Source organism: Rattus norvegicus, chromosome 1 (assembly GCF_021556685.1).
Source record: "Rattus norvegicus strain SHRSP/BbbUtx chromosome 1, alternate assembly SHRSP_T2T, whole genome shotgun sequence".
Classification (NCBI taxonomy): Eukaryota; Metazoa; Chordata; class Mammalia; order Rodentia; family Muridae; genus Rattus; species Rattus norvegicus.
In genome coordinates, this window is record NC_141534.1 from 99,102,093 (window position 1) to 99,126,131 (window position 24,039).

Genomic DNA, 24,039 nt, shown 5'->3' on the forward strand with positions numbered 1-24,039 from the left:
TTTGACTGAGAGACCCTGTCTCAATAATTGAGACAAGAGAGTAGCGGAGGATGATTCCTGATATAACCCTAGGCATACACACGTGCATGCACCCACACATAAGCACACGCAAAATGGAATGATAACCACCACCAACCAAACAGACCAAGTCTTTAGTCAGGATACGTTCATCAATTAATCAGTCAATACACTATTTCTATGTAAAGGCATCCTATCTAACATGCACTGTTGAGTACCAGTGTGGAACCAGTAACACTGTATCTCAGGTCACAGCGGAGCTCATGTGTGAGGAGTGCTTTCTCCATGAAGCAGAGTGCAGTGTTCCTGCCCTTGGAGGCAATTTAACAGCACATCATCACTCCACTTGTTTAACAGTGTGTATATTTATTTTTGGCTCTTTAAAGATCTATTTCTTTTTATTTATACGAGTACACTGTCACTGTCTTCAGACACACCAGAAGAGGGCATCAGATCCCATTACAGATGGCTGTGAGCCACCATGTGGTTGCTGGGAATCGAACTCAGGACCTCTGGAAGAGCAGTTGGTGCTCTTAACCGCTGAGCCATCTCTCCGGCTCTTTGTTTAACAGTTTAAACAGAAAAAAAAAATATCAACAAAAGTGCATGAGTGTGGATCTGAAGAAGACGGTTCTCTGGTTAAGAATGCATACTGCTGGGGTTGGAGATTTAGCTCAGTGGTAGAGCACTTGCCTAGCAAGCGCAAGGCCCTGGGTTCAGTCCCCAGCTCTGAAAAAAAGAAAGAAAAAAAAAAAAAAGAATGCATACTGCTCTTGGAGAGGACCTGGGTGTGGACCTCAGCACCCGTGTCAGGCAGCTTGCAACTGCCTGTAACTCCAGCTCCAGAGGATCTGATACCTCTAGTCTCCATAGGCACTGCGTACATATGTGTATACACACACGCGCGTGCGCGTGCACGCGTGCGCGCACACACACACACACACACACACATGTGACACTAAGTATATTGTTTTGTTTTGTTTTGGAAGCAGGTCTCTCTGTTGGACCCCTCCTTTGCCAGGCTGGCCCCAAACTCACGAAAGACCCACTTGCCCTCCCTCTGTATGTACCACCACACTCAGCTACACGCACAAAGTTGGAGCAACGCAAAGAAGATTGGCATGGCCCCTGCTAATAAACAAGCAAATATAAATGATAGAGCCTGCTTTCTGGAGCAGGAAGGGTGTTCAGAAATCCCTTAGCAGTTCTTAAGACAGGATACTGATCATGTGTGTAATGGCTGGGGAATCCCTGCGTCTCTCACACATATACAAGGCAAGCCCACTCTTCAGTAGAATGGTGTGTGTGTGTGTGTGTGTGTGTGTGTGTGTGTGTGTTAGTGCATGTGCATGCATATATTTGGCTCCTGAACAGGAATTCCCTCAAAAGGCCCTAGCCTGACGAAGGCTTCCTGCCATTGGTCTTCCCCTCCACTTCACTGGCACCCTAACTTCCCTCTGGTTTAAAGGGTACCAACTCCCACCTCCAACTCTGGAGGCAGAAAAGTCACCCAATCTTGGCCTATCATGGACTTTCATCCATGGCAATGTGACCAGCTCAGAGATGGGCATGTGTCCCAAGCTGAGCCAATGGGAGCTGTCCCTGGGAGTTGGTGCTGACATCATCCAGCAGAAATTCACTTATCCTTGAGGATTGCCAGTGGCCAGAACCAGACTGGCTTGGAAACACAGCAGGCCATCCTTGCCCCCCAGTGGGGAAAGTCACATGGAAGGGAAGCAGAAGCCTGTGGTTTTGCTAGAGAGGGAATGCCGGCTCAGGTGTGCAAGACCATGTTGGGAAGGGGAGATTAAAGCACTCATCGGGAGATTCAGTATTCAGGATTAAAGCTTTACAGAACTGCAGACATTGGAAAGCATTTCCTTTAGGGTAGTGGGTTCTTGTTATTTACGTGCACCTGGTGGAGCTTTTTAAGATACAGAATCTTGCAGCGCCCTCCAAAGATTCAAATTCCGTTGGTCTTGTGCAAGACTAAGAAAACAGTACTTCAACAAGCAAATGGTTTAAAGACCACACTTTGAGAAATACCGTTTTAAGGCAACCTGAATAAATATTTTACACATACTCAAAAAACTTTTCAAACTTTTGGTTTAAGCCGCATCCAGCTGGGATTTCCTGCCACTGGAAAGCACATGTCCACTAATTCCCTGCTTGGCTTGGCGCACAAGGCGGTAGGCGGTGTGAGGAGATGGGAGGGAGCATCGTCCTTCCAGCTAGAATCGTGGAGAATCACCTCTTGTCCCCAGAAAAGTCCGCACAGATGCTGTCTTCCAGCATCTGTGTGGTAAATGATGGTGAATGGGGTTGAGATCCCAACACTCAGGAAGCAACACACAAAGGAGGGGGAGGGGAAGGGGGAGATCCTTGCATACACTTGTCACTCACTGTCTCTGGCAATGCAGCAGGAGCTCACACAGCCCTCGTGGCCCTTCATCAGAGTCACACAGGCTCCTTGGTTTCGAAACTCCCCCGTGTGGACATTCCAGATTTTTATGGTTTTGTCCCAGGAGCTGGTACACAAGAAGTGTCCACTAAAGGTGAAGCAGCAGTCTGAGATGGCGTTGGTATGTGCCCTGAAACAAAGGTGGGATGCACGCTAGCACGCCATTCTCGGGAGACCCCGGAACACCTCTGAAAGATACCCTGGGGGTATGTCACCTCTCATGTGGGCGTGGCTATCATTCCTCTGATCACTTTCTACCAAGGTCCAGCTGGAGTTGACCAGACTGAGCCTCACCGTCTGGGGCCAGGCATGTTAATAAAGAAAAAGAGAAAAAAAGAAAGAAAAGAAAAGGGGTTGGGGATTTAGCTCAGAGGTAGAGCGCTTGCCTAGCAAGCGCAAGGCCCTGGGTTCGGTCCCCAGCTCCGAAAAAAAGAAAAGAAAAAAAAAGAAAGAAAGAAGAGAAAAGAAAGAAAGAAAAGAAAGGAAAAGAAAAGAAAAGAAAAGATTGAAAGGGGAAAAGGACCAAGATTTCTACACCCAGCCAGATATAGAACGGGGCACCATCAGATGGCAATCCTTTCTACACGATCTCACTGCATACCCCAGGCTGTCCCAGGGCTCACTGTGTACACCAGGCTGGGGCCTATGCCTCCCAGGTGCTGGATTACCAGTGTGTACCACGACGGACGCCTGGCCAGGTGACGTTTCTTCAGAGTTTCTTGCTCTCAGAGCCAGAGAGACAGCTCAGCAGTTAAGAGCAAGGACTGCTCTTCCAGAGGACCCAGGTTCACGTCCCAGCAACCACATGGTGGCTCACACCTGTCTGGAACTTCAGTTTTGGGGCTTTTGACACCTCACACAGGCATACATGCAAGCAAAGCACCAATGTACATAAAATAATGTGTGCGTGCGTGTGTGTGTGTGTGTGTGTGTGTGTGTGTGTGTGTGTGTGTGTGTTTGGTGGTAGCACACAACTGTCTGTAACTCCAGTTCCACAGGATATGATAACCTCTGTTGCCTCCACAGGCACTACACACATGGAGTGCACCAACATGCATGCAGGCCACACATCCACTCACATAAAATAATAAGTAAATTTTTTTTTCGGAGCTGGGGATCGAACCCAGGGCCTTGCGCTTGCTAGGCAAGCGCTCTACCACTGAGCTAAATCCCCAACCCCATAAGTAAATTTTTAAGAAAAATTAAAATAAAAAAGCTAACCATAAGCATAGTACTGCCATCTGGCCCATCATTTCCACACTTGGCCATTTACCAGAAGTATTAAAAACAGGGAATCAGACAGATGCATAAAAATAAAGCAAGTGCCCTTCAACGGGCCAATAATTAGAGCATGGCATATATGTATATCAATATATGTATGTATGATGTATGTATGTATGTATGTATCTACATGGATTTATATGTATCCATCTGTATCTATATGTAATGGAGTACTATGCAGTTATGAAAAGAAATGAAGTCCTGCTATGTGCTACAACAGGGATGATTCTTGAAAAATCACTTCAAGTGGAAAAAGCCAAGTCACTTGAGGACAAGTATGATTTCATTTATAGAAATATCTAAACTAGGCAAATTCATAGAGGCAGAAACTGGAATAAGGGCTCCCAGGGGCTTAGGGAGCGGGAAACCGTTGCTTAATGGATACGGTTTCCCTTTGGTGTGGTGAAACATTTTGGAAATAGATAGCGAAGGTTGCAAAATACCGTGGATGTAATTAATCCAGTGAACTGTGCACTGAAAAGTAATGGTCAAATTTTATGTTGCATGCATTTCATCATAAATAATGAAAATGTCATCTTGCCCAAACCACTTGATTCATTTTTACTTTTTATTGTTTTTTGCTGCATGTATTATTTATTTTGCGCGTGTGTTTCTGTGTGGGAGTGCGTGTGTGACACAGTGAATGTGGCAGACCAGAGTTCAACTTGGAGGAGTCAATCTTCTCCTCCTGTCATGTGTCCTGGGCATTGCCAGTCTTGGGCAGCAAAGCCCATGCAGCAGCTGACAGGAAGCTCAGGTTCTCCTAACGTGGGCTCCACGGGAATATTGGGTTAATTTCCTGATATATGACTGATTAGAAAAGCCTGAACAGGCTCAGACATTATGGCTTACCTTATTTCTTTTTTAAAATTTGTTTAATCTTTATAATGGGTGTGACTCTGAGTTTTATGGTTATATTATTCCTCTGGGGGAGAGTGCAAGATACAAGCTTTTCTGGTTACAGACCTCACAGTATTGGGAGAAAGGTTTTGTCTTTTCTTTTTTTTTTTTTTTTTTTTTTTTTTGTTCTTTTTTTCGGAGCTGGGGACCGAACCGAGGGCCTTGCGCTTCCTAGGCAAGTGCTCTACCGCTGAGCTAAATCCCCAACCCCTGTCTTTGTGTTTTTAAAAAGGGTGATTAGGCTCTGGACACCTTCCAGAGTCATATGGATCAGGTTTGATAGAGGGAGACGGCTTGAAGAACTAAATTCAAGAGAATCAAACAAAATGATGTCACAATTCTAAACTTCTGCCTTGAATTATATTATATTGATTTATATATTGAATGATATTTACATTATATTGAATTATATTTTGCAGAATGTACCTGCTTGGATTCCTGATCTCAAGGACTTTCAGCTGAGTCCAGTTAAGACAGACATCAGGCTACGACATTCATCCCATTTTCCCTACCCCTACCCCCCCAAAGGATATCTCAATGCCCAGATACAGCTTGAAGAAGTTATTGAAGAGTTGTTGCCCCAATTCCCTGGACTTTTGGGGGGGTTAAATTGGTTTTTCTAAAGTTGTTTTTATGAGGAATTTAGAAAAGATCATAATTTAACAGGGAGGGATTCGCTAAATGGGAGTCGTACAGCCATAATCTCATTTGGTAACTAAGTTAAAATCATATTTTCACTTTGGTATAGAACTTATTTGTTACAAAAAAAAACAACTTAAAGTACAAAGTTTGGACCCAGTCCTTCTATTGATGCCATTACAAACCTCTGAGTTGATTAAACATAGGAATTAGGGGCCAAATAACAAATCCATGGCTCCTAGTTCACCATTAGGGTGTTTTTAAAATATTATCATCAGAAAATAGTTGAGAATAGTTAACAGACAACAGTCCAGATTACCTTATATATAGATAGATAGACAGTTTTCAAAAACGTCAGAAATCCACAAAATATAACATTTAAAGTTATTAATCTTTTGTTGAGACATATCTTCTCCTAACAGTTCCTCTTTGGTGGATTTAAGGAAGAAATTGAACATCTCTACTCCAGATGAGACAACACTTTGTGGCTAGGCAGCCACTGGGCAGAAACTGCCTGTTTCATCTACAGACTGATACTGTCCAAAAAGAGACGCTTTATGCAGAATAGTTGACTTATAATCTTTGCTTAGCCAGAATTTTCAGCCCTTCAACGTTTCTGCCTTTCAAGAGTCTGTCCGTTGATTTGGGGCCAGAAGGCTGAAGACTTGCGCTCCCATGTTGCTAACTGTGCTAGTGGAGATTTGTCTCTACAACCTCTCAGTTCTGGAAGCCATATTAGGCTTCCTATGTTTATAGGTATTTGGTCATTCTCAGATTTTTGATGGGGTTGAAGACTGATTATATATAGTCTCATAGCCTACTCAGACTGTTTAACTTTGAAAATACATATTTAATTAGATAGTTATCAGATAGTATACAAGCTAGCCAGGATATAGTATAGATTTTAAGCCTTTTTAAAGCTGGAATGGATAACTAAATGTTCCGTTTAACTGATAAAATGTTAGACTTGGGTGTTAGGTATATTTTATGCTTTTAATTTACAAAATGATAATAGTTGTGCTCAGCTTATGAGAGAAAAGTTTTTTTAATTAGAACGGGTGAAATGTAGGACGATGTCATTATGCAGGTGAAGGTAGGTACAGGATAGAACGAGGCCTGTCATTGGACAAGAAGGAAGGATGGATGGGAGAAAAATTTTAGAGGAAGAGGAGACTGGAGCGAGGAGAGAGAGAGAGAGAGAGAGAGAGAGAGAGAGAGAGAGAGAGAGAGAGAGAGAGGCCAAAAGAGAACATGGCAGTGGACGTTAATATTCCTCTCTGCACATTTACAGGTTGTTATGAATATTCTTAAGGGATGGATGTGTACAGGGCTTTGTATGTCTAGATAAGCAAATTATATCTTATCAATTGGATCAGAGGTTATTGTGTTGTGTTTTCTTTCATGTGGCAATGTAATTGAGTTCAAGAGTGTGTGTGTGTGGTGGCTGGACACACTGGGCCGCCACAGAATTGGGATGTGTTTGTCTGACATGGTTGGCAACCTGCCTTGGGAACTAGATGGGTAGAGAGATTGTTGCTGGGCTCAGAGAGTAGCCATGGGCAGTGGGATATCGATGGAGCTTAGCGGGTGAGATAGTTTGTTGACTGAGGTGAAAATATTCCATAGATGCCATGAGGCCCCACAGTGCAGGGTGAAAGAAACCTCCATTTTAACTTTACCACAACAGGCTCTGGGTGTGTTTGCTGCTAAGAGTTCACATTGAAACGAACGCATTTGAGACCCTGCCTGGCCCAGCCTATAAGCTACACTGGTGGCTTCTCTCTGGCTTCCTGGGATGTTCTAGAGCACCTCCACTGGGACACTAGCTTCCATGTGGAATCTAGGAAGGAAGGAAGACACTTCTCCCATCTCCCGCTGTAGGATGCTGCTGTCCAAACCAAACCCCACTGGCCACCCTCCTCAGGACCCTTCTCACTCCTGTATGGTAAACAGCGTGGCTCGGGATGTGACGTCCCAGATCTTGATACTCTTGTCCATGGAGACAGAAGCCACCTTCTGGCTGTCGGGGTCAAAGCAGCATGAAGTGATGGACCTTTGGTGTTGAGCTACACACAAGCAAAGTGACAAATGACCTCAAGGAAAAGCCTCAGGGGACCCTACCAACCGGTGATGCAATGGGGACAATCCCAGTTTTCCCAGGGGACGGTCCACCCACACGTGCATTTCCTGCTTGTCGGAGGTGAGCCAGGCTCTCAGCCCAGCTGCCGGGCCACATGCAACCACATGGCTCACTGTGCCTAGGGAGGGGCTCTATCACTGATCGACCGCCAGGCAGGCTATGGCCTGCTTTGTGCCAAGAGCAACGAGAAGAGCGCATAGTAGTTCCTGGCTGGAAAGAAGCTCTAAGTCATCGAGGATGCATTCCTGGAGATGGTAGAGTGTGAAGGAAGAGGGTACGTAGCTGGACTTGGGAATATGAAGGATAGACTAGGAAGAGATCCATTATAGGAAGGTACAAAATGCTGGGAAGTGATACACTAAATGCCAAAGAGATGGGCAACACACACACTACTAGTTCAGAAAGGTCATCTAGCAATGCACTATTAATAACACCTCTGGACCGAGGGTGTGGCTCAGTGGTAGAGCTCCTGCCTAGAATCCCCCAGTGAGGGGCTGGGGGCGTGGCTCAGTGGTAGAGCTCCTGCCTAGAATCCCCCAGTGAGGGGCTGGGGGCGTGGCTCAGTGGTAGAGCCCCTGCCTAGAATCCCCCAGTGAGGGGCTGAGGGCGTGGCTCAGTGGTAGAGCTCCTGCCTAGAATCCCCCAGTGAGGGGCTGAGGGCGTGGCTCAGTGGTAGAGCACCTGCCTAGGATCCCCCAGTGAGGGGCTGGGGGCGTGGCTCAGTGGTAGAGCCCCTGCCTAGAATCCCCCAGTGAGGGGCTGAGGGCGTGGCTCAGTGGTAGAGCTCCTGCCTAGAATCCCCCAGTGAGGGGCTGAGGGTGTGGCTCAGTGGTAGAGCACCTGCCTAGGATCCCCCAGTGAGGGGCTGGGGGCGTGGCTCAGTGGTAGAGCCCCTGCCTAGAATCCCCCAGTGAGAGGCTGGGGGCGTGGCTCAGTGGTAGAGCCCCTGCCTAGAATCCCCCAGTGAGGGGCTTTAAGGCGCTCCCTCTAATCCCTTCCAACAGACTGAGCCTAACTGTCCCTTATTAAATATGCCAGACCCAGAGCTCGCTTCGACAGCTAGAGTATGGCAGAAGGGACTGTGTGGCACCACATTAGGGTAGCAGTCGTTGAAACCGGAGAAAGAAAGAGATCATTTTGAACTCCTTATCTTCCTGCCTCCACTCTCCATGTGCTGCAATTCCTGGCATGCAGTTGCCCAGGTGGGGCTCATGATGTGGACCTGACCCTGACAAGTATCACCATACAAACCAATTGAAGGACCCTATCGATCAAGTGGTCAGGCGTTGCTACCGTGTATGGGGAGCCTGGCAACCTCACCTTTCATATGGATCACGGAGGTGATGTTTTCTGGATCCATTAGGTAGATCCCGCGATTCACATCCAAGGCTGACAGCACGTACTTCCCGTTGGGAGAGAATTTGCAGCACACTACGAAGGTGTCGTGCCTGACTTTCCACTGGAACAAGGCAGGGCCCAAAGAGGACAGTGTGCCTGCTCAGCAGATTCCAGCCTTAAGGAGTTTCCTCAGATCCCTTCCAACAGACTGAGCCTAGCCTAGCTGTCCCCTTATTAAATGTGGCCAGATCCAGGGCTCGCTTCTGACAGCTACAGTACGGCAGAAGGGATGGCCTGCCGCCACATTAGGAAAGCAGTCATTGAAGCTGGGTGTGCACAGCTTATTTATAATTCCACACATTTATAATTCCAGCACTTGGGAGGCTGAGGCAGGAGGGTGGCAAGTTCAAAGCCAATCTGGGTTACAAAGTGAGAGACCGGGAGGGAGGAAAATTAAGGGGGTGGGGAGGGAAAGAAAGGGAGGGAGGGAGAGAGGAGAGAGAGGGAGGAAGAAAGAGAGAGAGGGAGGGAAGGAGAGAGAGGGAGAGAAAGAGAGAGAGAGAGAGAGAGAGAGAGAGAGAGAGAGAGAGAGAGAGAGAACAGAACACTGTAGAGCTATGATATGAAGTAGTTCAGTGATATAGTATATGTTTAGTTTAGCATCTTGGGGCCCTGGGTTAAATACCTAGAATCCAAAAAGAGAAAAGAAAAGAAAAGAAAAGAAGAGAAAAGGAAAGAAAAGAAAAGAAAGGAAAAGAAAAGAAAAGAAGTTAGACATGGTGTTGTATGCCTGTTATCCCAGCACATGGCAGCTTGAGACAGGAGGATTCTGAGTTCGAGGCCAACCTGAATCTCAGAGATCCTGAATCTCAAGGAGAAGGAGGGAGAGAGGGAGACAAAGGAGGAGGAGGGAGAGGGTAAGTATAGCTTGTTCTTTGTCCTTTCTTGGAACACATGCTCCATGAGGGTTAACTGTCAAGTTCTAAAGACACACACTCAGCTCTGTGTGACCCTGGGGACCCACAAGGATATGAACAGAGGCCTCCTGCCAACAACTAGGGGAGTGAACCATCTTGGAAGGAGATCCTTCCGGCCCAGTGGGGGGCCCTAGCACAACTGTAGCTCCAGATGACATTGTCACCATGACTTAAGGAAGAAACTGGAGCCAGAACCACCCGAAAAAATTGCTGGCTGTTTAAGGCAACCGAAGTTTGGAGCCATTTGTCAAGCAGCCCTTAGTCACTAAGCCATCCCTAACGCTGGCCACAGTCACTAGTGACTTGTGCAACAGAAATAAATAAAAGGACTTTAAAAAAAAGAAAGAAAGAAAGAAAGAAAGAAAGAAAGAAAGAAAGAAAGAAAGAAAGAAAGGGACTTGAAATAGAAATGCTAGCCAGAGACTACAGCAGGCAAATTACAACAGGGGAAAAAAAACATTTGGAAAAAGATGTTTAAAGTCAGAAATAGTCCATGTAAGTCTCATCTGTTCCCTACCACACTGGCTAAGTCTTTTGAGTTTATGATACCTGGCATTTGAGGACGGAAGACATTGCCTCCTGCTTGAATGCCAGGGCTGGGAGTTGGCACAGCTTTCTGAAAAGATTTAAGCTTTGTATTCCTACAATGAAATCTGGCTATATACCCTGAAGAGATATCAAAACCCAGGCATGTGTGTGTGTGTGTGTGTGTGTGTGTGTGTGTGTGTGTGTGTGTGAGTGTGTGTGTGCAGTGTGTATGTGTATGTAGTGTGTATGTGTATGTGAGTGTGAGTGTGTGTAGAGTGTATGTGTGTAGTGTTATGTGTGTGTGAGTGTGTGTGTGTGTGTGTGTGTGTGTGTGTGTGTGTGAAGCTACTCTTCTGCAGTCAGAGGAATGTCTGTCCTTACAATCCATCATTTTTGACACAGGGTTGGTTGATATCTCTCTCTCTCTCTCTCTCTCTCTCTCTCTCTCTCTCTCTCTCTCTCCATATTCCAGGCTAGCTGCTCTTAGGCTTCTGGGGGATGCCCTGTCCCTGCCTCCCATCTCTCTACAGGAGTGCTGGGAGTGCAGACAGATGCTTCCCCTTTCTGACTTTTTTTTTCTTTTTTCCCCCCCGGAGCTGGGTACCGAATCCAGGGCCTTGCGGTTGCTAGGCAAGTGCTCTACCACTGAGCTAAATCCCCAACCCCCCTTTCTGACTTTTACATGGATTCTAGGCCTCACATGCCTCTACACACACACACACACACACACACACACACACACACACACACACACAGAGAGAGAGAGAGAGAGACAGAGAGACAGAGAGACAGAGAGACAGAGAGACAGAGACAGAAGTTTAAAACAACAACATCAGTAGCAAATACGTGCAAACCTCCCTTAGCATCAGCTCTATGGGCCGGGCAGGTGGGAAGGCTCAGTGGGTAGAGCTTTTACAAGCTGGAAAAACCTGAACTGGATTCTCAAAACCTACATGGTGGAAGGACAGAACTGACAAGCTCTCCTCTGGTTTCCATATCCATGCCATGGCATGTCCACAGATGTACACACACAAACAACAGATACAGTAGCCCTCACTGTGGGGCCAGTGAGGCAGGGCCTCGCCTGTCAGTGCTGTGAAGTCCAGCAACACTGATTAGCAAGGACGGCAAAAGTCAGCCGTGGTTGTGCGTGCTGTAATCTCAGACCCTGGAAGGATGAGGCAGAAAGACCAAAGGTTCCAGGCTAGCCTGGGCTTCAGAGAAAGACAAAACAAAGCAGAGAAAACAAAACAAAACACACCTGTACTCAGAAGCAAACTACACAGGACAGACAAGTCAACGTATAGATCTATGAATTATCCTTAAAATGCTTACGATGAGGGTGTTGACTTTTGCGCTAAGAAGAAAAGTTGGATATTTGAGTGTTTTGTTCTCCTCTTCCTTCTTAGGATTTATTTTTGTTATGTGCATTTTGCCCACTTGCGTGTATATGTACCCTATGCATGCAGTACCTGTGCACGCCAGAAGAGGGAGTCCAATCTCCTGGAAGTGGAGCCACAGGAGCTTGTGAGGCACTATGTGGGTTCTGGGAACCAAATCTTGATCCTGTGCAAAAGCAACGAGTGAGCTAAATTGCTGAGCCATCGCTCCAGAGGGTCTCGCCGTGTAGCCCAGGTTAGGCTTGAAAATGGCTTCCTCCTGTTTTAGCCTTCCCAGTACCGAAATTATAGGTGTGTACAACCGCTGCACCAATTTAGAAAGGTGTGTGTGTGTGTGTGTGTGTGTGTGTGTGTGTGTTGTGTTGTGTTGTGTTCATTTTTGTTATTTTTGTTTTATTTTAGGAGATAGGGTCTCACTGTGTAGACCAGGCTGTCTTCCAACTCACAGAGATCCACCTGCCTCTGCCTTCTGAATGCTGGGATTAAATGTATTCACTACCACCACCCTGCTAGAAAAGTTGTTTTTAAGGAAAGAAGAGAAGAGGGAGGTGATAAAGATTGGCCAAGAGAAAGTAGCAAAGACATTAGGTGGGAGTAGCAAGGGTTGGGACAGGAGGTGCCAGAGGACCCCTGAGCAGTGCTAACACTGCCCAGGCTTGGGAAGTGCAGAAGGAAGGAGTCGCAGGACTGTTGGAACACAGAGACAAGAGACGGGGAAAGACCTATAGCTTTGCTCTTTGGCTTCATAATCTTTGTTCTATGGCCTCAGCCCACTTCCTGCCTCATCAAGTCTCAAGTCCAAGTGGCTCCCTGGGGAATCTGGGCTCTCAGCCTCTCCCTGTGGTTCTGAGAGCAGCCCCTGGAGTGCTGCCTGGAGTGGAAGCCTCTCCTGCCCAATGCCTACCTTCCATCAGTGCAGTCTCCCTGCGGGTGAGAATATGCTCTTCCTGGAAGACCTGGGGCTTCTGTCAATGTCCCAATCCCAGGTCCATCTCAATGCCACCAAAACCCAGTCATGGTCTTGTACTCTAACACCCTCACAGGGGCAGGGCATACGTACCAGAAGCTGACCTGTCTCAACGTCCCAAGCCCTCACCGTTTTATCATAAGATGATGCCACGATCCTGGGAAAAAAACAAACAAACAAACACACACACATTGCATCTTAACAATAGTCGCTAGAACCTGTGGTTCCTGTGACGAATCTTTCTCCCTTTGATAACTTAGGACCAAAACTGATCTTTCCAAAGATTCTGGGGACTTGTGTATCCCCTCTGAAAATGGTGCGCAGACTCTCCAGCACCATTATCCTTCTTACCCTTAGACACTCCAAGATAGTCTTCTATATTTAAGGTTATAAAAAATATAATTTCAGGGACTAAAGAGATGGCTCCGTGGTTAAGAGCACTTGCTACTCTTCCTGAGGACGGTGGTTCAGTTCCCAGCACCCACATGGAGATCACAAAATCTATAACTCCAATGTCAGGAGATCCAACACCCCCTTCTGGCCTCATAGGCAATGCACACATGTAGTTCCCTTACACACATGCAGGCAAAACACTGATACACATAAATGTAAACAAGCAAAATAAAAACTCTCTATATACATATATATGTTGTGTTTGTTTTGTTTTCTGAGACAGAGTTTCTCTGTGTAGCCCTGCCTGTCCTGGACTTGCTTTGTAGACCAGGCTGGCCTCACACTCACAGAGATCCACCTGCCTCTGCCTCCCAAGTGCTGGGATTAAAGGCATGCACCACCATCCTCAGCTAACAAGTAAAATATTTAAAAGAAAATACAAATATATGGACATACAGACATAGATGGATGGATGGATAGATAGATAGATAGATAGATAGATAGATAGATAGATAGATAATGTTCTCTTTCCAGATCGACTTTGCAACTCATTAGGAGCACCCTGTTCCCCACTCTGCTTGTGTATTTTCAGTCTTTGTGCAGGAAAATAATTTCCTGGGCAGCTTGCTGTGTTCTGAAATGCTCTCGTACATGTAGGTGTATGTGTGAATGTCCCGCTGTGTTTTGGGTTCAAGGTGTCACCTTCCAGGAGCTGAAGACCTAGTCTTCAGGCTGAGGGGGCTGAGGGGGCTGAGGGGGCTGAGGGGGCTGAGGGGGCTGAGGGGGCTGAGGGGGCTGAGGGGGCTGAGGGGGCTGAGGGGGCTGAGGGGGCTGAGGGGGCTGAGGGGGCTGAGGGGGCTGAGGGGGCTGAGGGGGCTGAGGGGGCTGAGGGTCTGCCTTTATTCATGCTTAATCCACTGATGGACTCACACTTCGATGGCATTGTTGATTGGTGGTGGAAACTGTGACGTGGGATGGCTTACACACAGGGAGTCATCCCTGGGGTGGTGTCTTTGAAGGGCAGATCTTGTCCCTAGAGTATTCCTGCGTGTCTGCATCCAGGCTGCCATGGATCGAGTGCCTTTCCCACCCTGCGTCCTCCTGCTGTGACATCATCCTCTGCCACAGCTCAGAAACAGTTACATGGCTTCTAGAATCGTAAGCCAGAGCAAGTCTTTCTTCCCTGAAGTTGTTTGTCTCAGGATTTGTCCCAGTGACAAAAATTCAAACCAATGTATATATTTTTGCCTTCTCATGTAGCATGTGACAAAGATTTTCCATATATGTATGTATGTATAATACATATGCACATGCATATACATCATATACACGTACACACACACACTCACACACACACAGACACACACACACACAGACACACACACACACACAGACACACACACACATACACACACACACACACACACACACACACACACACACACACACACACGTAAGCAGCATGCCTCCATAGCCTCTGCATCAGCTCCTGCCTCCGGGATCCTGCCCTGACAGAGTTCCTGCTTTAGTGATGAGCAGTGGGGTGGAAGTCAAATAAACCCTTTCCTCCCCATCTTGCTTTTTGGTCATGGCTGTTTCTTCACGGCAACGGTGAGCTGAGATCACACGAGTTCTGTGTGACCATAGAAAAGACACTTTATGAGGAAAATTCAAGCAAAGTTTCATGGCACGTCAGTCATCTCAGCCCCTGGAGGAGCTGAGGCAGGAGAATGACTGTGAGGCAGGCTGGGCTGCATAATGAGTTGCTGGCCTGGCTTCTCTACAGAGTGAGTCTCAGTCTCAAACAAGAATCAGGGCGGTGGGGGGCGGGGCAGATAAAAGAAAATTCAGATTAGGTTCTTAACTACAGTAAGCATTCTATTTTTTTTTAAGATCTATTTATTTATTATTTATATGAATACACTGTAACTGTCTGCAGACACACCAGAAGAGGGCATCAGATCTCATTACAGATGGTTGTGAGCCATCATGTGGTTGCTGGGAATTGAACTGGTGACCTCTGGAAGGGCAGTCAGTGCTCTTATCCGCTGAGCCATCTCTCCAGCCCCCAAGCATTCTATTTTAAGCAATTTAAATGTTCAGAATGTTGTTACATTGTTAGACTCCTTGATTCTCAGAGCACATGGAAACACTGAGGCTCATACAGGGGGGGATGTGATTGTATATTTTCTTAAAGAAAGAAAGGAAGAAAAAAGAAAGGAACAAACAAACAAAAGCCTGTATACAGGTCTGGAGGCCTGCCTGCTGACTCTGACTTTCCCCAACCAGTATATAACAGAGCAGACGTCACCTTCTGTTGTCAGCTGTGATACTGCATTCTAAAACAGGAGCTTTGGGTCGTGGTTCAAAGTCACAAATCACAGTTCCGTCTTCAGCGTCCTCAAATCGATGGGAGAGAGGAGAGACAGTGGTCAAGGTTTATGTATGGAAGTCATGAGTTCTGGTCAGCAGAAGTTCCTAGCTTGCCTGTGGCAACGTTCCGGGGCTTTCCAACACCCCAAGCAGGAGGGACACTCCATCATCCACAGCATCCTCAGGAAATCCCCCTCACAGTGCCACAGGCACGGATGGGCCCTAGGCACACTGGGAGTGGACTCGAGATTGTTTTCTCATTTTGTACCGGCCAAAGAGGTTTCGCAGAATCTATCAATATCCCTCAAGAACTTCTTTTAAATATAATTCCATGCCCTTTGGCCCTCTGACTATACTCCGAGCGGTGCCTCTGAAGGAAATAAACAGATTTGAGGTTAAAGCCTTATATATGGGCCAGTGAGATAGCTCGGTGGGTAAAGGCACTTGCCTCCAAGTGATGACCTGAGTTCATTCCCCAGGACCTACATGGTGGGAAGGCGAGAACCTACTCCACAAAGTTGTCCTCTGACTTCCACATACACAATGTGCAGTTTTGTTTTTCCCATAACTAAAGATTTATGTAAAGCAGGGGAGATGGCTGAGTGGTTAAGGGCCCTGCCTTCTCAGGGGACCCAGGTCAGTTTCCGGCACCAGCATGGCGGATAACAACCATCTCTAACTCCAATTCCATGGGGATCTGACCTCCTCTTCTGGCCTCTACAGCCACCAGACATGCACACGGTGCACACATGAACATGTAAGCAGAACACTCATGTACTCAAGTTCCCTACAGTGACAGGGACAGTTAAGAGCATCAGATAATGAAGTGCTGGGGGCAAAGTCCAAAGGAAGCTAGGTGTTTGCCAATCTTCTCTTGAAGAGCTTGGGGCTCACCATTTACGGCAATAGCCTTCAGCAAGCCACGTAAAGTGTTGTCTACCTGAAGGGCGTACCAGAGCGCAGCTTGAAGGGAAACCAGTCCCATGGACCCTGACTGCCTAGCCTGCGCCTGAACTCCAGGAAGGCAGTTTGCACGGGCTGTAAAGGTGTGATTCGCTGCCTTTATTACACAGGGCGGGTTGGAGGATGGGGGTTGGTGGTGGTGGGGTGGTGACTGGGGAATCTCTTAAGATGGTAAAGGACTATTCACCAGACTGGTTCCCAGACTAAAGCTAGTGGCCTTTATGGTAGCCCCAGGCCTGTCGTGGATGTTATACTGCACACACCCAGCTCTCTACGCCTGTCCCCTGAAGCACATGATCACATTCAGGAAATCCCGAAAGGCCCTTTTCCAAACTCGGTGGGAGATAAGGACGGCTAGGAGTTCCCCAGATGGAATTTGGTGGCCACCCTCAGGCTAGTGTCCCGGGCTCAGGAAGAAGGATTGATGCTGACCACTGGGATCCAGTCTCTCTGGGTTGGCAGGGTGCCTCTAGAGCAGAGTTTCTCAACCTGGGAGTTGAGACCCCTGAGAGAGGGTCCTAACAACCCTTTCACAGGGGCCACACAGATAAGTACATTACAACTCCTAACGGTAGCAAAATTAGTTATGAAGTAGCGATGAAATAATTTTATGGCTGGGAGGTCACCACAACATGAGAAACTGTGTTAAAGGGTCGCAGCCTTAGGGAGGTTAAGAAACACTGCTCTAGCGGAAAACACTTCCTGCCCCCCTCAACCCTAACCCACCCCAACCCCCTCTGTGAGACTGTAAGCTACACTGGCCTTGAAGGCTGGGCAGAGAACGAAGCGATTGCAAATTCAATAGTGTCCCCCTGTGGCCAAAAGAGGAACAGCAGTCAAGAACGAAGACTCAGAGCAGGTTTTTGAGCTTGAGCTTGGTCTTGGGAAAAACTAGCACCTGTGAAGTGAGAGTTTGAAGGGTTAAATACTGTTCGGGTTTTGATTAGTTTTGTAGGAAGTTTTAAGTTTTGTTTTCTTTTCGTGTTGATTATGGAGCCTAGTAGGGTCTTCTGCCCTGAGCTAGCCCCATGGAGTACTAGCCAGACTTTTTTTTTTTTTTTTAAAGATTTGTTTGTTGGTTTGTTTATTGTAAGTACACTGTAGTTGTCTTCGGACACACAAGAAGAGGGCATCAGATCTCATTACAGATGGCTGTGAGCCACCATGTGGATGCTGGGATTTGAACTCAGGACCTCAGGAAGAGCAGGCAGTGCTCTTAACCACTTAGCCATCTCTCCAGTCTTAGCCAGACATTGAAGGAGGCAGAGGGAAGCACTGATTGACTCTCAGAAAAATCAGGGGAATGTGACAATGGGAGACTAAATTTATGATGATTATATCTTCTGTATTTCTGTGTGGTCCCAATTCTTTAGGTATATATATATATATAGTGTGTGTGTGTGTAACAGAAAAACAAAACAAACAAAAAACCAAGCAGACACAGCCTTTCAGCCCAGACATGTACAAGTCCCATGAATCCTTCAGACGAACAGCACACCATGACAATTACCGATCCCCTTTCTTGGGAACCCCTGGTGACTACTGAGGGGTAGAAAAGGCTTTGTGGATCCCAGTAAAAGTGAGGGTTTTGGGGGCTGGAGAGATGGCTCAGCGGTTAAGAGCACCCGACTGCTCTTCCAGAGGTCATGAGTTCAATTCCCAGCAACCACATGGTGGCTCACAACCATCTGTAAAGAGATCTGATGCCCTCTTCTGGTGTATCTGAAGACAGCTATAGTGTACTTATATATAATTAATAAATAAATCTTTAAAAAAAAAAGTGAGAGTTTTCCCCGCCGTGAGACAGCCCTCTGAATGCAAAGAAAGTGTCCACGGGGCAGCAGCAGAGGGAGGTGTGAGGTCCACGGGGGTTGGAGGTGGGTGAGGCAAAGCTTGGTGCAGTCCCACCACAAAGCTGCTCTATCCTTTGAGGCTGGGGAGTTCAGAGGACCTCAAGAGGGGAATAAACCACTTAGGGTCACACAGCCGTTGGGTCCTCAATACAATGTCTGAGCTGAACTGGGATAGTCCCAAACCCTTGAACTTGATCGGTCTGTGCCTTGGTATCTACAAATGACAAGATGCTCCGCTGAGGTCATTTGTAGAATCAGGGGCTCTACTCTGCCCAGTTACCCATGCTAGAACCTGAAGCCCCCTTGACAATCTTTAACTCCTTGCCGCTTCTCAACTCAAGCCAGAAGACAGCAGAAAATCCCAGAACTGAGCAGTCTCCCATGTGGCCTCAGCTCACAGACATCCTCAGCCAAGTCCTTCCTGGCCAACGGCACCTTCCATCCCTGCTCCCTCCTCTCTGTCAGCACTGCCTGGCCTGAATACTACTCTGTTCCTGGTTTTTCTGCCATTGCCTAGCCTGGCACTGATCTGTCTCAGACCTGCCTCTCTGCTCCATCTCTCTGCGACAGAACCCAGACCTGGCCCCCATTTGTTCTCTGTGAATGCCCAAGCCTGGATATCACAGAAGTGGCAGGAATTCACAGTGTGCTTAAATCCATAAGAATGTTATATGGCATCTAAAGAAACAGGGTACTGAAGAAATAGCTCAGTGGTTAAGAGCACTGACTGCTCTCCCAGAGGACCTGAGTTCAATTCCCAGCACCCGCATTAGGCAGACCCACAGCTGTCTGGAACTCCAGTTCCAGATGACCCAGTGCACCTGTATGCACATAACACACACACACACACACACACACACACACACACACACACACACAAATAAAAATGAAAACAGGTTTAACAAAAACTGTACGATACAAGATCAGTAAACAAGAATTGCATTTTCCAGATACAAAGGAGACCCAGAGAAATAACAGTCTGCCAAGGCTGAGGCAGGAGGATTGTAAGTTCAAAGTCAACCTGGGTTACATTAGCAAAACCTTGCCTCAAAAATAAAAAATAAAAAAAGTTAAGATTGGGACTGGAGAGTCAGCTCAGCAGCTAAAAGCACTACTGGCTGCTCTTCCAGAGGACCTAGGTTCAATTTCCAGCAACCACAAGGTGGCTCACAACCGTCTCTAACTCCAGCTCCAGAAAGAAATCTGATGCCCTTTGTGGCCTTTATAGGAACTGCACACATGCAGTATGCAGGCAAAATTCCCCTGCACAGAAACAAATATATCGGAAATAAAATTTTAACCAAAGAAAATAAGATATAGCTCAGTGATTCTCAAGACCAGGAACAACCATGACCCCTCCCCAAAGCTGGGTCTGTCAGCGTTGTGGACTTCAGCCTGAGCGCCCACTGTTTTCAGAGCCACAGGCTGGCTGTCCCTAAGCTTTTTCTGAGTACTCAGCACTGGAGTAGGCTCCTTTATCTTGCACTTGCTCAGAAGGCTTGGCAAACCCCGGAAAATAAGAACTGGGTGCTGGAGAAGTCTCCAGCAGAGGAGCCTAAGTGTACACGATGTCTGGGTGCTAGGAGACCCTATCGTCCGGCCACTTACCCACAGTTTCACAGTGCAGTCATAAGAACTACTGAGCAACCTTGTGTCGTCCATACAAAAGTGGCAGGAACTCACGGTTTGGTCATGCCCAGTCAGAGTTTTATACGGGATCTAAACAAAAAGATGGATTAAGCCAGTTTAACAATGTCCCTGGACACAAGGAAAACAGGCAAAGCCAAGCAGTGTTTATAAACATGTGACATGGAAAAAAAATTAACAAGAACATCCCAGCACAAAAAATGATGGGTAGTTGATCATCGTAAACGTTGCAAAGAATGCTGAAAGAAATTTTAGACCTACACAAAAGGACCGGAATCCTATGATCACAGATGAGCAGACCTAATCATGTTAAAAATAAAAGAGGTCCTCCAAAAAGACCCACAAGTTCAACACTACTTCATTGGATTCTAAGATAGGAATGAAATCCTTGTAGAAAGTGACAAGCTGATCTTTTTCTATGTGCTTTTATTTTTTTATTTTTTTGAGACGGTTTTCTATAAAGCTCTGGCCATCCTGGAATGCAACATGGAGACCAGGTCAGCCAGCCACTGCCTCCTGAGTGCTGGGATTAAAGGCACAAAGCACCACACCTGGCCTATTTACGTGTACTTTTAATTTTTATTTAGGTGCACAAGTGTGTGTGTGTGTGTGTGTGTGTGTGTGTGTGTGTGTGTGTGTGTGATGGGTGGGCCAGAAGAGGGCATTGGATACCCTGAATATAGAGTTACAAGCGGTTGTAGGCCATCCAATATGAGTGCTGGGAAATGAATTCAGGTCCTCCCGAAAGAATAGTGCTCCTAACCACTGAGCAGTCCCTGCAGTCGAGCTGACAAGCTTCTCTTAAAGCTTTTGTGAAAATCCAGGAAGAAAATTCACCAATCTGTGGGTGGACGAGATGGCTCAATGAGTGAAGGTGTTTGCTGCCAAGCCTGGTGATGTGAGTTCAATCCCCAGGACCCAAACTGTGGGGGGAGACCCCCAACTTAACAAACTGTCCTCTAACTTCCAGACTTCCCCCAACCCACAGCAAATGCCAGTGGTATCTGCCTGGAATCAACCCCTGCACTGAGGAAGCAGGCAGTGAACCCCTGAGGCTGGCTGGCCACCCAGCCCAGCCTGACTGGTAAGCTAGTCCCCCAGGTCCCAGGGAGACATCTTGTCTCAAAACTAAACAAATAAAAACACCCAGGTAGGCTGGACTGTTTAATCCCAGCACTCAGCTCTTGGGAGGCAGAGGCAGGCAGATCTCTGTGAGTTCGAGGCCAGCCTGGTCTACAGAGTGAGTTCCAGGACAGCCAGGGCTGCACAGAGAAACCTTGTATTATAAACAAACAAAAACAAACAAACAAGAAACACCCAAGTAGGGGCCAAGGCCAGAGTTGAACCCAGTGTGAATCTGACATCCTAAACCCAATCACTAGGACCCACAAGGTGGAAAGAGAACCTGCTCCCCAAAAGTCTCCTCTTATTCATGTGTGTACACCCCTTCTCCACACACTAATAATAAGCAAAAACAAAAAAATCCAAGGTAGACGGGATTTGAGGAATGACACTTAATGTTGATCTGTGGCATACACACATGCACACTCACACATGCACACACACACACACATACACACACATGTCCATTCCAGCGCACTCACGCATACACATATACACAGGAATGCTAGTACACACGACATGCACACACAAAGAGGAGAGAATAAGCTCTTAAGCACATTTTCTGGGGAAACTACTTACACTAGTTGCAAGAAAACACACAAACCTCCTACCGCATATAGAAACAAAGTCGAAATGAGTCAAAAGCTTAAATATTGAGTACTGAAACTCTAAGGCTCAGAGGAAAGCAGAGGTGTAAATATCCCCACTCTTGCCTTGGTGGCTTCTTAGATCTGACACCGAAAGACAACAGCAAGAATGGACAAACCAATGTCACAATTAAAATCCTATGTGCCTGTGTTCTCAGCAAGGGGGGACCAACAGTAAGAAGACCGCAAGTCTTGAAACCTTGCTCCGAAAAGTAAAGTTAGAAGAGTCGTCATGGGGAAGGACATGGGCGGACGACAGCCAGGGTGAGACAGAGATGGCAGTTCACTTTCGGAAGCTGCTTTGTCAGTGAGGCTATTTCTACTTGGAGGGAAAAAAAAAAATCTATGTGATCACCGGTGATCAAAAGAGATGAGGCCAGGGTTGGGGATTTAGCAAGCGCAAGGCCCCGGATTCGGTCCCCAGCTCCGAAAAAAAAGAAAAAAGAAAAAGAGAGAGAGAAAGAGAGAGAGAGAGAGAGAGAGAGAGAGAGAGAGAGAGAGAGAGAGAGAGAGAGAGAGAGAGAGAGATGAGGCAGAGTATAGCGCCCTCTGCATTTCAAACAAGCTCCCTGGTGTGGTGAAAACAGTGCCAGGACCCCATTTCCTCCCCCGTTGTAAAGACAGAGCTTAGAAACACTTCCCAAGGAAGCCTCTAAATCTATGAACGCTCTCCATCCCAGAAGGATGGACAGAAGGGTACATCCTTCACAGATGAGCCAAGGCTGCTTCGACTGTTCCCTTCCTGAAAGATAGACTCCGTGTTTGGAGAGACAGAGGAACCAAGACACCAGTGTTGTGGATTTGGTTTAACGCTGGCGTTATGAGTTCCCAAAATTGCAGGAGAATTCGGCATGCGAAACGCTGAACCTACCCCCAGCTGGTTCTGATTGGCAAATAAAGTTGCCGACAGCCAATGGCTGGGCAGGGAGACAGAGGCGGGACTTTAGGATTGGAGGACAAGGGGGCCACGGCGCAGAACTGCTGTGTAGGGGTAGCAGAAGGGCCAGGCTTGAGAGCTACGGAAGGGAACGTCAATCATGGAAGGGCCAGGGAAGAGAGACCCGGGGTTGGGGGTGGGGGCATTGGGTCTAGGGTAGCAAAGATGGAATATAGATTTTAATAAGTAATAATTCAGGAGTATTAAAGAGGAAGAGTTAACAATGTGGAAGTTTGGGAGTGGCCCAGTCATTGAGCTGATAAAGGCATATTAAATATAAGGATGTGTGTGTGCGTGCGTGCGTGCCTGCGTGCGTGTGAGTTGAAGCAGCTAGCAAGGAGCTCACACAGCCATTGCTTGGGAAGTAGAGCAGATTAGCTAACTACAGTGACACACCGGTGTTTGCCTTTTTTGCTTCATATAGTTCTATGAGCAGAAACAACCTTCCCTGTCAACTGAGGCAAATTTAAATGCATAAGCCTGTGGCTTTATGGGACAGATCCTTCCTTCACCCACCATTACCCTACAGCAGAGAATGCAGGTTGCCTTCCCCAAATTTTTATTCCCATTTTTTTCTTCTGTGTGATGGAATCCCTAATTCCTAACTAGACTTTGGGGTGAGGGTGGGGAGGATGAAAAGAAAAGACAAACAGAAATAAACTATGTCTTAAAAAATTAAAATAAAATAAAGTTCCCATCCACCTTTAAAGATTTACTTTCTATTCTTTAAGGGGGTATGCGCATAGGAATACAGGTGTCTGTGCAGGCCAGAGGCTTCTGTCTCCTGGAACTGGGTTCACAGGCAGTGGGAGCCACCTGAGATTTGAACTTTGGTCCTCAAACTGAATGGCACAAGCTCTTAAATGCTAAGCCAACTCTCCAGACCCAAGAAGCACCCCATTAATTGCAGCACTCAGGAGGCAGAAGCAGATGGATCTCTGCGAGTTCAAGACCAGCCTAGTTCTTACACGAGTCCCACATCATTTAAGGATACATAATGAGACCCTATGTCAAAAAATTAATTTAATTTAATTCAGTTTTATTTAAAAACATCGTGCTGCAGAGGCTATCATCAAGGAGTTACATATCTGGCCAGGTATGGTGGCAACACTTGGGAGGCAGAGGCAGGCCTGTGAGTTTGAGGGCAACTTGGTCTACAGAACAAGTTCCAGGACAGCCAGGGCTACCCTGTCTCAAAAATATAAAAAATAAAAAATTACATATTTGTTGTGTGGCATGTACTTAGAATGCATGGTGAAATTCACACTTTATTTCATTGTATTGTTTTCTTCTTTGTGTGCACAGTGAAGTAGTACACGTACATATCCACACATGTGGAAGGCGTGCTGTGTGTGTATGTGGAGACTCTAAGAACCTGTCTCCACCTTATTCTTTGAGGGAAAGTCTCTCAGAGGTTCTTGATCAAACACAGAGCAGAGAGACAGAGGATCCGGG

General features: G+C 46.7%; 1 protein-coding gene across 3 annotated transcripts in view; it reads right to left on the reverse strand.

Moving 5' to 3' along the window:
• The window catches only part of Wdr88 (WD repeat domain 88), a 39,469-nt gene that overhangs the window by 12,344 nt on the left and 3,086 nt on the right, over positions 1–24,039 (reverse strand). The window contains 6 exon segments of one of the 3 annotated variants that reach the window (NR_197268.1): positions 2,422–2,609; positions 7,236–7,365; positions 8,760–8,898; positions 12,743–12,806; positions 15,354–15,432; positions 19,840–19,950. Coding sequence is in view for 2 of the 3 variants with exons in the window: in NM_001432130.1 (NP_001419059.1) it covers positions 2,422–2,609; positions 7,236–7,365; positions 8,760–8,898; positions 12,743–12,806; positions 15,354–15,442; positions 19,840–19,950 (721 nt within the window). In the remaining variant the exon portion in view is untranslated. 3 annotated transcript variants of the gene reach the window in all.